The 14,715-nt window shown below is 38.9% G+C and overlaps 1 protein-coding gene across 7 annotated transcripts in view; it reads left to right on the top strand.

Annotated features, from left to right (window-relative positions):
* The window catches only part of atp11a (ATPase phospholipid transporting 11A), a 116,724-nt gene that overhangs the window by 48,374 nt on the left and 53,635 nt on the right, over positions 1 to 14,715 (top strand). For all 7 annotated transcript variants that reach the window (XM_017699055.2, XM_017699057.2, XM_017699058.2 and 4 more), the window contains exons 2-3: positions 13,416 to 13,538; positions 14,038 to 14,127. In XM_017699055.2, coding sequence (XP_017554544.1) covers positions 13,416 to 13,538; positions 14,038 to 14,127 — 213 coding nt within the window. The remainder of the gene's footprint in view (positions 1 to 13,415; positions 13,539 to 14,037; positions 14,128 to 14,715) is intronic.

The following is a 14,715-nucleotide window of genomic DNA, read 5'->3' on the forward strand; positions in this document are numbered from 1 at the left end:
TTTAGTCGACACTAAGGGTGTATTAGTACACTGGATTAGCATAAATATGACAAAAGCTTCAAAGAAATCTCTTGTTTACCTTTTCCAGAAATGTGTTAAATTATGTTGGTTTACAGATAATACAGGTTGTGTAATGCTTGTGCATGTGTGTCAATGATCAGTAGCAGTTTCATCTTATTTAGCAGTGTCAGGATATTAAATTCCACCGAACAGTGCATACTGCTGCTGTCCAACTTGATGTATTGTATTTTTTTACACTGTGGATAAATATTTTATTATGATGTAGTGTACAGTGCTTTGCAAAATCTAATATCAGTTTTTTTCAGTGTTTAGTATGTCCTTTACCTTTATAACAGCTTCCATTCTATTCAGCATTTGATTTCAGTTTTTCAACAACAAAAAAAAGAAAAACAGCATGGATGTTTTTTCAGTCCTCCAAAGTTTAGTCTTAGAAGTTGGTGGAGTTTTCTGCTTCTGAAAAATCCAAATTATCCCAAGCACATTCAGTGATGTTGAGGTCAGCACTCTGGGGTGGGGACCATTCCTTGATCTGAGAACACCAGCAGCTTCTTTGTTTGAAATTGTGATTTGCAAATTCTCTTGCTTTTTATTCATCATCTTCTGTCTGTCTCCTATCATCAGTTAGAGCTTCTTGACAGCTCCACATCCTTTCAGACTCATCGGATCAGAAACAAGAGTGGAGCTTCATTTTCTCTTCTATTTATGTCTAAAGTTCTTGAACTCCAGTTTTGGAAATTTCAGTTTTTTACTCATTTTTCCTTTGTCTTTCTCCTTCCTTATGCAGACAGATCATCTTGTATCTAATCTGCTTTGTAATGTCTCCTGAAAAATGAATAACTTGTACTTGTAATGGCTGCTTAAACTGAATAATTAAATGAGGGAAGGGTGGTCTTAGACTTTTGCACAGAACTGCACATAATGTCATAAATAACAATGCCTTTTCAAATGGAAATAGAAAGAAACTGTTTAGAGACAGTGATGATCTGATATGATCTCAAAACAGGATCATTGCATGTATTGTTGATGTTTTTGTTGACATTTAAATATTTGTAATATTTCATAATATGAAGAAGTTGATGTTTTGCAGCATTTTCTTTACTAAACTGTTCTATTACATTGAGTATGACTGACGATTGAAGCCTTGGTAAACAGATCGAGATTATTCATGAGAGTTCATGAGGTGGTCACATTGTCAGGCCTGGACCAGTGCCAACAGAGCAAGAGCTGAAACTTGATTAAAATGCCAGTGGGAGATGAATAACCAGCTAGAGAGTAACAATGCTTTTTTTCTCCCATCAGTTGGACATGTTGCGACCAGTTTGCACTGATCTGAGCAATCGACCAGATGGCAAAAAACAAACCGAAACGCTGGTCTGGGCTAGAAGACGTTTCAGCTAATGCTCAGCGCCGTTTGGTTTCTCCAGAACAAAAATATACTTCTTTAGGGGCTCTTTAGTAAAGACAGTGGTTCTACATAGAACCATGAACGCTCTAAGAACCATTTGTCTGGTGAACAGCTTTGTCAGATTGATGAAGAATGTGTTGTATATGGTTCTGTATAGAACCTTTTCGAAAATGGTTCTGTATAATGCCAAAAGGGTTTTTTTTCTGTTGTTACAAGCATGACATTGTAACAATAGCAGAACCCTTTTTGGTGCTACATTGAACCACTTTGAAAAAGCTTCTATATGGGACCACGTACAACTCACTCTTCATTTATCTGGAGGGGGGAAAACAGTGTAATAAAATGAATAATTTAATTATTCATGGCTAATGATGAATAAAAGCTAGCATGGACCAGTCAGCATGGTGAAATTTCTGTAATGCTAACTGACCTCCAACAGCAGTAAATAACAATGTATTAGCAAAGTGTATTTGTTTGCTGAACTCCATGCGGATTTCAGTATGTACTAAACTCTGTGTCTTGCTCATTTTAAACTGGACTGCTTTTAGAATGAATGAGAACTCAGGGCAGCCATTGTGGCTAAAGTGAGTAAAAGCTAGCATGGACCTGTTAGCATGATCCCATTTTGAGAATGCTAACTGAATCCAGCTGTTATTCATTTTTACCAATTGCTACCATTTTTAGTTTTTCGTTAATATCCTTATATTTTACATTTGAGATTGTTCAGGGTGATTAGACAAAAAAAAATCTGAAATGTGCTGATGTAAAATTGTTGCGATTCAGGGTTCTGGCTGACAAGTTTTGTGGCTAACTGACAAAAAGGCTTCGTGTTATACTTTTTTTCCTTTAATAACAAGCTCTATGTGGACTCCTCTGGAGACAAGCCTCTTGCTTTGATATGACACTTTTTCAGCCGTGTGAACAATTTTTCCCTTAAAGATAAATGCTGCTACTCTGAGGCCTTGTTAAATGCACTCAGTTGCTCATGAGAGCAGTCACCGTTGGCTGCATAGTTGCTGTGTGAAAGTTTGAGTGGTAGCCAAGGAAAGGCTAACTTTATTAAGTGGCTTACGTAATGGGCCGCTCCAGGCACGTTTGTCATATTTGCCGTGGTGAGGGGTGGCTCAACAAGTTAAATGAATGTTGACATTTTGAGTGCTATATTCTTTCATCTGACTCTCATTCCCTCTTTCCCTTATTTTCCCCCCTCTTGCTCTCTCCCTACATTCCTAGATGCCCATATAAGCTGCTCACCCGTTTAGCGTGTCTTAGCTTTAAATCCGAGCAGCCGGGTGATTTAGCCCTACAGGGGTCTGCTGCTCTTAGCCTCTCAGCTGTTAGCTTCACCTGTACCTGACTTGCTCCCGCACTCGCACGCTTGAACATGAAGGCCAGAGTAGTCGACAAGCCTGAAACATAGATAAGCATATTTAGTGAAAACAGCAGCAGCCTTTTTTTCCACCTTTTTATCCACCTTTGTTCATTATTAAAGTGAATAGTGTTATGTTGTGAATATGTTGTACAGTGTTAGAAACCATGTATGCAAAGTTTACAAGCTAGAAGTTTAAAGAAAAGTTAACATTTTGCACATCATACAGTTGCTAACTACCACCTTGTCATTTTCTGTCAGTCATTTATCGAATAGGCATGCGTAATGACCGTGGAATCATATCAGTATCAGCAAATATTTGCTAATAAAACAGATGTTGGCATTGGACTGCTAACTGATAATTGATGCTAATTCAGGTGGGTCTAGTGCCAATGTCAACAGTTTATAAATGTTTATGTATCGGCGTCTTCAGATATGCACATGAAAGTAATCAGTATTTGTGTCCAGCAGTTTACCGATTTCACTTTTTTGACACAAAAACTAAACCTGGTAATTAGCAGATGGTGTGTTTGAGCAGGAACATTGCCCAACTGTGCAAGGATCCGGCCCTCCAGGACCAGAGTTCCTCACTCCTGCTGTACTGCACATCTTGTCTCATTAAGAGTTTGAGTTCATGTATCAGTTTATTCCAGTAACATTCAGTTAATAATCACACTTGGCAACAATTCCAGTACATACAGTAATCACATCCTTTCACGGTTGTTTTCCTGCTTTACTGAAAGGCTAGTGTGTGTGTGTGTGTGTGTGTGTGTGTGTGTGTGTGTGTGTGTGTGTGCGCTGAGCATGTGGGTGTGAGGGTGAAAGGGCCACCATGCACACTTTGTGTACGAGTGGGCATTCAAATCTGGCATCTTTTCAAGACATAAACTCCCTATTTGAGAGAGAGAGAGAGAGAGAGAGAGAGAACATTACACAGAATACAAGTAGGCCAACTCTTACTCATGAAAACCAGGGAATTATTTGTCTTGTGGCCTGTAGTACATGCGGTCAGGAGGAAAAAATAAACTTTTTACAAGCATATCAACCTAGGCCTGTTGACGTGTCTGTTTATAGCAGGTAATTACTGATATCTCTCTCTCTCTCTCTCTGTCTCTCTCTGTCTCTCTCTCTCCCTCCCTCTCTCTCTGTCTCTCTCTCTGTCCCCTCTATATCTATCTATCTATCTATCTATCTATCTATCTATCTATCTATCTATCTATCTATCTATCTATCTATCTATCTATCGTCTGTTCTCCTTTTTTTCTTTGTCCTGTCTCTCTTTGGTTCTCTTTCCCTCTGTTTGTGTCTTATTCATTTTCTTTCTCTCTTTTTGTTTCTTTCTCTGTCCATGCCCCTCTCTTGTTCTGTTCTTTCTCTTTGTTTGTTTGTTTTTTCTTTCATTTTTTCATGTTCATTCTTTTATTCTCTCTGTAGCTTTCTTCCTCTTTGTTCTTGCTCGTTCTCTCTCTCTCTCTCTCTCTCTCTCTCTCTCTCTCTCTCTCTCTCTCTCTGTCTCTGTCTCTGTCTCTGTCTCTCTCTCTCTCAGGCAGGGTGAGACAGTAGGGCTTTGTGTGAGTGAAGTTGGTACTCGTGACTCAGATGGAGATGATTGGGCTCCTGTGAGTTCTACAGTGTCAGCCTATCAGAGGGAGAGAATGTATGCGAACTTTAAGAGACCAAAACACCGCTGAAAGGAGGACAGTGAAAGAGGCCAGGGAAAGATCTAGCAACTTCTTAATTAAGAGAGGGAGAGAAAACGAAGTGAAAGCTGGAGAGAACGTAATGGTAATAAAGCCTAGAGGAAAGGGAATGTGGCTGATGGGGGGTGTTCATATAATGGGGAAAACTGTGTTTTTGTTAAAATAAGAGCTCCATGCAGTTTTCGTAGCATAACAAACACCCCCCCCCGGTCCGTATGGTCCATATGTGGAAATTAAGCTGCCAAAACAGCCTGTTTTGAATTCATCATGGGTGTGATGTCACAAGCATGTGACCACTCTTTCTGCCTATAGTAGTTTAGCTCTGCCTTTAGAGGTGCTTTTGGTTATATAAACGCAGAGTAACATTATAAATGGACTTGGGTTGGGCTTAGAACTCGGCAGACTACAGACCCATATAACGCATGTAGGAGCAGTAGTAAAACCCACATACGCATCCCTTTCATGCTGCATCACGTCTTCTGGCCCACAGTCGTGTGGCCCAACCACTGCCGTCATAAACGACAGGGTGCAGAGAGAATCCTGCGTGTGTGGTGTTGACAGGATGACTTATTACACCTGTCTAGTCTTTGTAGGTAACTTAATCTGTTTTCTTCTTGTCGTCAGGCATGTTTTGCTGTTATAAGCGTCTATTCTGTCCATTAGCAAAAGGGGGTGCTGTCAGTGTATTAATACACGACTGGGTGCGTATCCTGTTTCAGAGGTGACTGAGTGCCAAATAGTGGAGCACTGTGTTACGTTACAGGAATGAAACCCCACTATTTTCAGAAGATGTGGCTGAAGTTTATGCTGGGGCGGTATTGATAGAAATCATGAAGCCACAGCATATTAGGAATATCTCTTGGCATGGTATCATGGTATCAGATGATATTTTACATTCAGAGCCCAAGTTTCTTGAGTTGCTGTTCTATGCTACTCTATATGCTAATACACTGCTACATAACATTGACATGACCACTCTATCAACGTGTCATAAGAGATCTTGTTCAGTAATATAACAGTGCAATGTTTTCACTAATTGTCATGGTAGATGTTATAGTGTTTGATGTTATGACAGCTTATGTCACATGCTACTTTTTGCTATATACCCTAGTTAGCCACAATAATGCCAAACACTATGAAATGTCTTGAGGGGTAATACTAACATGATGTTATAGCACTGGACAGTCACGGCAACTTACGATGACATATGACCTCTTCCATGACGTGTTTATGGCATTGTAATGGAACTTTGTATTACAACATTGTAAAGGTTAACCAGGCAGAAAGCACATCTGTAAAAAAGAAACTTACAGTTTATTTAGTTTTTACATATTTAAATTGTTAACTGTTTAAACTGTCCAGTAAATAACATATCAGAGCAGTAAGCTACAATTTTAGCACAGTTTATCATGTCATATCATTTAAAAGACATCATTCTTGTTTTTCCTTATTTTTGTATTAAAATGACTAAAATGTCTTCTGAGGTTTGATTGCATCACTGTGTACCAGTAGGAAGGAAACATACCAATATCATGTTTTCATGTTTCACCTCCTCCTTATATCATTGACAGAAGGTGCTCAGCTAGCTCCGAGGCCCTCCCTCCACTTAGAAATACAGGCATTATGATTTGCACTTAACATTGATTGATTTGTATACAGTTGATGTTTTTGAGGCAGTATATGTGTGTGAATATTTTACAATGACTTCAAGTGTCTCTCAGCCAATCAAATCCCTGATTCCTAACTGTTGATTTTATAAGTAGCTGAAACTAAAAATCATTACCAGTATGATGATTTATCACTCAGTACTTCCTGCACTGATGTCCTGAGGTGCTCTCCATCTCCTCATGCATACACACACATTTACTCACTCACACACAGACTGACTGGCTCAGTGAAATGTTCATTTTTAGGATCACAGTCCTCAAATTTAATTTCAAGCCCTGAAGCTTCTGTTTTCAGCTTCGTTTCCATTCGCCTTTCCTTTCGTTCACTCGGATCAGCTCCACCTGCTGCAGTAGTCCTGCTAACCTGCCTGTTAACCCTCTGGAGTGCTTGCGCTGAAACCTGTGGAGACCTGACTGATATAATCCAATACGGAATGTACTGTTAACTTCTTACGTGACAGATTTGCTCACACTTGAGAAACTATTAAGATGATTGAAAAATGACGTCTGCCTTTCGTTTTTGACATTGTGATTTAAGCCATAGCGCTCTTATAAACCCTCTGCCACAAGGACATTTACCAGAGAAAGACTTGTATCAGTTGCAGACCGCTTTTTGGTGGGGACCATTTTTAAAAAGCTTGTTTTGAAATTCATCAGGGATGTGGTGTCACAACCTTGAACACATTTACACACAACGCAACACAGGCTGGCCAATCAGAACAGTGGTTATTTACATATATCAGTCTTGAAGGCGTGATAACAAAAGCCGGTTGTTTAACTGTAAGGGATATAAAGAGATAATAAAAAACAGTACAAATGAAAAGGTTCTTTGACTTGTAACAATAGCAGAGCCCTTTTTAGATTCATTGTTAAAGATTCTTTATAGAACCATTAACAACAACCTTTCCAACCAAGACAAAAAAAATGTAGCTAGGAAAAGAACCAGTTAGTTAGTTCTTTGTCACAGTTCTATATATGACCGTTGCCTTTACTAAACTCTTACACACTTGAAGAATCTTTTCTTTGTGTGCAGAGTGTTTATATTGGTGAATAATACAGTACTTGAAGGCAAGGTGATGAACTTGTGCTGTAAAATGACAAAGTCTAAAGTTGGTGTGTGTGCATGCTTGTGTGCACTGAGTGAAGTTGAGCTGGCAGGTTGGCAGGTATATAAGTTTACCCGGTCATCTGGTTGGTGTGTGTGTGTGTGTGTGTGTGTGTGTGTGTGCGTGTGTGTGTGTGTGTGTGTAACCTGATAAGATCTGTAACTGGGGCACAGTCCTGCTGTGGGCCTCGTTCTCCATCTGCAAACCTAATGTGACCACTGTACTTAACATGTATATGTGTTTATTATCTTCTGTCTAGAAAAGTTTCATTTAAAAAAAAAAAGTAAATACCTGTTGGCCTTTACATTGTGGTTAAATTTCGTGACGAATAACCCAAAAGAAATGGCCTAAAACAATTTGGAAAAAAAGTAAAATAGGTTTTTTCCCTTTCCTGTAAAGTTATCGTTTTGGAGATATGAGGTTTTCTTCCAGTGATGTTTATCTTACATTTAAAACAGCTGACGTTAAACTAAAGTGCTTTTTTACACAGCTAAGGTTATAAAACTCGTTTAATTAAGTGATTAAAACGATTAACAGAAACAAACAAACCAGAAAAGCTAGAGTGTCAGACAATGTTACAGTACTACGATGTTACACTGTTACTATAAGGTTTATATTATTTAAGATGGTGAGTTTCTACTGTTGAATTTTTTTTGATTTACAAAATTTGGGAACTTCGGTCGTGTCAGCAAAGCATATTTTTTGCTGTGTTAAATGATGTCCAATAATAGTGGTTATCAGGATTTTTAGTGGTGACAGAAGTTGTAATACTGATCAGGCTTTAGTTGTGTATCCGTGTTCTCTGGGATGGGAGTGAGCAGTATGTGGAACTGAACTGATCACCATGTTTGTTTATTTTCTCGCTGTGTCAGTGTCAGTTGGAGTAAAAGGATAGTCTCACTGTTGAGGATTGCGATATGTTAGATTTGTGTCTTAAAGTGGCAGAATTAATTCTCCTCAGCTGAGCACAGAAACAGCATTAGACTGTGTGCTAGCATAGCTCGGTGTGTTACTCTGTTTAAGTATGTGTGTGTGTGTGTGTGTGTGTGTGTGTGTGTGCTAAGGGCAGACTGGATTAGGTGTGATTATGAGGGCTCAGAGTAGACAGAGCTTCTCTGACCAGCTGTTCCCTCCCTTCCTCTTAAATCCACACAAATGCCACAAAGCTGAACTCGGTTCTAAACACTTTTAATTGTCCTATCAATGCTCTGCCCACAAATGGTTTCTTTTGTAGCAACTGTTGCTGGGTTTGACAAGCCTTTAGGAATGTTTGGCAAAAATTCCATTTAAGATGATTAAAAAAATGTTAAGTTATGGATTTTTTTTCTTCAAATCTTAGTGCACAATTTCTGTGTATTTTAAAGACTTTTACAGTCTGTTTTTCACTTCAGATTATATTTATTTGGACAGGTCGGGTGTAGTCTTTATTTTGGGTACTTCAGGTACCGGTAATATGGTAGCAAATTCATTGTCGTTTTCAACCTGCCTGGTTTTGATTTGCTCCATTAGAAACTGGAGACTCAACATTATGTACTGCATTCCAACCTGAAGTCATTAGGATGAATGGGACTTCTGTCAGAGTTCCGTAAAACTTGTTCAAACTTGCATTTCAAAGGAACGTGATTGTGGGCAGAGGGCAATTCATTTAACAGGTTATACAAGTTCCAACTACCATTTGTCCATTTGTTTCTTAGAGCCCCTTCACGCCAATCTGGTTTGGTGAGGACCGTTCAGAGTTTTCCTTTAGATCAGTGCAATTGGACATGTGTGAACTCTCTACGCGTACTTGGCTGTGCACTAAACAAATGAACCATGGTCGAGTAAAAGTCACAGGTTTTTGTTGAAAAAAAGAGACGTCATTACATTACCAGCAAATGCTCTTCTTAATGAATGAGTGAAAACTCCAAAATCTTGTAGAAAGCTTCCCAGAAGAGTGGATGCTGTTATAGCTGCAAAGTATATGACATACTTTAATAAAATTATAAAAATAAATTATATTTTTCTACATGCTTAAAGCAGTTGTTAGATTTTACACATCTAAAAAAAGTCTGGACTTGTGTCCTATTCAGTCAGACACACTATTTTAATCATAATTTATTGCTTCTCATATCATCATCATCATGCTACTCAACAGCTTTATTGAGCATTGCATTTTATGTCAATATTGTACAGCCGTACAGCAGAGCACAATCTCCAGATTCTTTAATCAGCACGCTGACGCTGTCTGTTTTAACATGTGACCCTTCATAGACACACACATTGTTCCTGCAACCAGAGCTTCTGCTGCTGCAGATGTGCTCAATTTAATGCACTTTAGCTGTTGCAGTATGAAACCAGCTGAACCAAATCAAAATGATAGTGTCACAAAAAAAAAAACAGACTCTGATGTGGACTTTAGCAGATGAAGCAGGAGTGAAATCAGCTGTGAAATAACATTCATGAATGTGTATGATCATGCAACACAACAGAGTGTGTAGAGTTCACCTCTGACTATTAAGAGGTTAACAGGGTTAATTCCAGTTCAGTTCCGTTGGATCGTTTGGCATAAAATTTCTTGCACTGGAGCAACTGGCTTCTAAAAATCATCTGGCTGTTTTAGATTTGCTGACTGATGCATTTCTGTACATCACAGAGAAATGAGCTTTGATTCACCCGTGGGTCGAATACGGCGTAAAAATGTTTAGCCTATTTCAGTAAAGAATTAAAAGTCCAAAGGTTGGAATATTGGCTGTTTACCTCACTGCAGTAATGTAAGATACTGAACCTTTGCTACATAATGAGACTTTCTATTTTTATTTTATTTATTATTTTTTTAGTATTTTCAAGCCACAAGTTCTTTGGCTACACTGGTTCTTGAGTAAATGTGCTTATTCGATGTGTTAAATATATGAATGTCTGTTAAATGTAGCTCCTTCAGCCTGTAGTGAATGTTGCCTAAAGTCATGCTCAGCTGAGAGTGGAAGTGTGAGGTGTAGTGTGTGAGCGTTGTGTTCTTAGCGCCACATTCCTCTCCCAAATGATGACATTTTGTGACTCACCTCTGAAACTCCAGGCAAACTTCCTGTTAAGTCCTTTCAAGCAGTTTTTGGTGGTCCTTTGATCAGAGGAAGCCTAAGAAAAAAGAAAATGAGATGACAAAATGAGTATCTGGGGTGTGACGGTAGTTGGTGTGTCATATATTACCTCTGTGGTGTAATGGTTAAAATGTTAATATTAAACAATGTAATGTTTATTATTTAAACAAAGAAAGAGATGAGGGGCAAGTCTAATGTATTCAGAAGTGCTCACTTCCAATCATTTTTACAGCATTAGTCCCCTATAAAAGATTGTGCCACTATAGAAACCCTCACAAGTTTTTGTTTGTTCTTGGTGGTGTCCAACAGTCAGTGATGATATTTTGTGTTTTCCTGATGGTTTGATATCACAGTGAAAAAGACTACGGTCCGAGGTGATCTGGGACTGATTACAGAAGCATTTGATGGCTTCCTCAAGGGTTTTAAAGGTGTCCTACAAGAAAATTAGTGGTCTCTAATGGTAACCATTATGCCAATTTCTATTAGAAAGCAAAACCATCAGGTTTAATCCTAATGATTCTATTGTATAGAACTAGCATCCAGTTTTAGGTTAAAAATAATTTTGTACAGCCACAAATAGAGAAGTAGTTAAAAAATATAATTTGGTTGGTAAATAATTATGAATCAGTATTTTAACATTCAGCAACATTTTGGCATAAAATTGTTATTTAATTATTAGCTTTATATCCAGTATTACAGTCATTTTTTGCTAACTGTAGAGTTAGCTTGATAGCAAACTAGCGTACTAACACACTAGCTTTGTTCTTTGATCTCGGAAAAGTGAAAAACAATGATATGTGGAAACTCAACACAGCCCACAGCATTCAAATGAGTGTGGAGCAGTAAAATAGTCAGGCAAATTAGACATTTACATACATAATTTGCCTTTTGTCTGCTGCAAAGAATGGAGATGATGGAACAAATGTTGCATCACTGTATTACAACGATGTTCTTTTACATAATATTTTCATTTAGGAGCACTCATTACAGTCAGTGAGTCAAATCCATCCATCTATCCATCCATTCATGCATACATCCATCCTTCTATCCATCCATTCATGCATACATCCATACATCTATCCATCCATTCATTCATACATACATACATCTATCCATCCATTCATTCATACATACATCCATCTATCCATCCATTCATGCATACATCCATACATCTATCCATCCATTCATTCATGCATACATCCATACATCTATCCATCCATTCATGCATACATCCATCCATGTATTCATCCATCCGTGCATACAGCCTTCTATGCATTCGTCCATCCATGCATACATCCATCCGTGCATACCTCCATCCTCGCTTCATCCACCCGTGCATTCATCCATCCGTGCATTCATCCATGCATACATCCATCCATCCGTGTATTCATCCATCTGTGCATACATACATCTGTGCATCAAACATCCGTGCATTCATCTGTACATGCATTCATCTGTACATGCATACATACATTATGCTTTTAAAAAATGTTTTTGAAGAAAAACATTGGAATATTCTTCTAATAAAAATTGCATAACAGTTCTTTAAAACCGCAAGGAAACCAAGCAAGGGGGAATTTAAATAGTCTTTGAAGTGATTATATAGCCTACATTTCCCAACTTACATAAGCGCTTAAGATGCTAGGCCTGATGTAATCTGCATCTGGTGGAGTGGGAGGGCGCACAGGAGCCGGTCGCATTCCAATCAGTCACTTTACTGTACGGCTGTGGAGTCAGAAAGGAGCTTGATTAGAGAGACTATGGGGTGGACATTTTTCTTAAAATTTTAGCCTTGTCATGCAAGAGTAATGTTTTGAAGTCAGGTACTGATGTTGGATGGTTCTGCATCACACATGTCACTCCAACTTATCCCAAAGGTACTTTCGTTCCACATAACACAGTTCCACTCCTCCCAAGCCCAGTCCTAGGGGGCTTTACACCCCTTATGCTTGGCATTGGTCATGATGAATTCACTACTTAGATGGCACTTTTGGACATATAGTGTGTCTTGAATTATTCTGTTGAGCCACTATGGCTTTCAGCATATTCTACAGTGGCTTCATTTGGATGATGCTATGCTGCTTTACCCTCTCACCTTATCATAAAAGACTATGTAGAACTGGCCTCATGACAGTTTGAGTATTAGAGAACAACTGTTAAGAGTGTGAAGCCAGCTGTTTGCCTATGGAGAGTAATTGGGCAGACGCTGCTGGTGATGAGTTGGCTCAGAGTTTTGGATGGCCAATGTCTCTTCATATATTACAGACATTAAAGAGGAAAACTGATGACCGTCTTCTTATGGGAATGTTTAATGAGAGACTGTGAATGTGTGAGAGACTGCATGTGTTCAGTCAGGTGTACCGCTGTATTACTGCACCATGAGCAGTCCAGATGCAATTCAAATACAATAAAGCTATTTTCAGAACCTTTTTTGGTTTCAGAACCATTTAATGGTTAAATGATGTAGGTCAGAGGTTCCCAACCTTTTGCAAGTCATGCCCGATACAAATGACCACAAAAGATTCTGCAAACCACCAGCTAGCTTTCTAGAGCACTACCTGGCCAGCTAGCTAGATAAATACAAAGCCCTTAAAGGAAAATCTGTCTACTCCGTGGCAGACCTAGCAACCCTTCAAGCAGTTATTTCCCCTTAGACAAGACTAGGCTTTGAAATAGGAGTGACCTATAACCCAAAAACTGAAAACAGCACTTTCAAAAGCAACTATGTGGTAAAATCTGACAAAGATTGCATACATGTCTTGCTGCGTTTGGCTAAAATAATTTTAAAAAGTGTTTTTTCATGTTTTTCCTACTGTGTCTGAGACTTTCCGTAAACAGCTGTCATTTTGCCTGTTATGAGCTTTTGTTAGGCCATTTGTATGTTATGTTTTTTTGTTCTGCCATTTGTAAATCAACCATTGAACGGTCACCTCTTTTATAATGTCTTAGATAACATAACAATACAACATATAAATAAAAATTAGTTCACATAAAATGAATGGTTACATTATCCAGTGAGAAAAGCAGTAATAACCATTCTTCACTCTGTGTCTGTTTCTCTTTTTCTCTACAGTGTGCGGGGGAGGAGAACTGGGTGGACAGCAGGACTGTGTATATTGGTCATAAAGTGCCGCCGCCAGGCACTGAGGCCTACATCCCTCAGAGATACCCTGACAACAGGATAGTCTCCTCTAAGGTGTGAAGCTCCAGTATAATCCTCAAAAACACAACCACAACACTGTCTCTGTCTGCCACACGTTAAGTTCAGTCTGACGCTGGATTTCCCACCGACTTACTGTACTACTACACTTGCACTGTACATGCTATAAAAGCAGCACTGACATCACAAAACAAAACGACTGTTACAAAGAAGTCACCTGTTTTCCATTTCCTCCACCTCTTTCAAGGTGGGAGAAATATTTTCTTCTGTAAAGAAATGTACTCCAGCTGGACGGTTGCCCACATTTATATTTTAAGCAGTATCAGGAATCTGTAAAGAATAGTATACAGTCAGGTAAAATCAACAGTCATTAGATTCCTGTAATGTCATCTGTAATGAAAGATGCACTTGTAGAGTTCTCACACTCAGAACTCTGGGTTCTAAGATCTTATCCAGCTTTACATGAAGTATAAATCATGCATTTGCACAAACTAATGTGTTTGTAATGTGTCTGTGTTTGTTTCTCTCTCTACAGTACACTTTTTGGAACTTTATACCGAAGAATTTGTTTGAGCAGTTTAGAAGAATTGCTAATTTCTATTTCCTTATTATTTTTCTTGTTCAGGTGAGTAATAATGACATCACTTTATACTCCATACAGTGTTTTATGGGCCAAAGTTTGGGAAAATATACTGTAACATTTTCTCTCTCTCTCTCTCTCTCTCTCTCTCTCTCTCTCTCTCTCTCTCTCTCTCTCTCTCTCTCTCTCTCTCTCTCTCTTTCTCTTTGTATCTCTCTCTCTTTCTCTCTCACTCTCTCTTTGTGTGTCTCTCGCTCTCTCTCTCTCTTTCTCTTTCACTCTCTTTGTGTGTCTCTCTCTCTCTCTCTCTCTCTTTCTCTTTCACTCTCTCTTTGTGTGTGTCTCTCTCTCTCTCTCTCTCTCTCTCTCTCTCTCTCTTTGTGCCTCCCTCTCTCTCTCTCTTTCTCTTTGTATCCCCCTCTCTCTCTCTCTCTCTCTCTCTCTCTCTCTCTCTCTCTGTCTCTCTCTCTTTCTCTTTCACTCTCTCTGTGTGTCTCTCGCTCTCTCTCTCTCTCTTTCTCTTTCACTCTCTCTTTGTGTCTCTCTCTCTCTCTCTCTCTCTCTCTCTCTCTCTTTCTCTCTCTCTTTCACTCTCTCTTTGTGTCTCTCTCTCTCTCTCTCTCTCTCTCTCTC

This window comes from Pygocentrus nattereri, chromosome 12, assembly GCF_015220715.1.
Source record: "Pygocentrus nattereri isolate fPygNat1 chromosome 12, fPygNat1.pri, whole genome shotgun sequence".
Taxonomy (NCBI): Eukaryota; Metazoa; Chordata; class Actinopteri; order Characiformes; family Serrasalmidae; genus Pygocentrus; species Pygocentrus nattereri.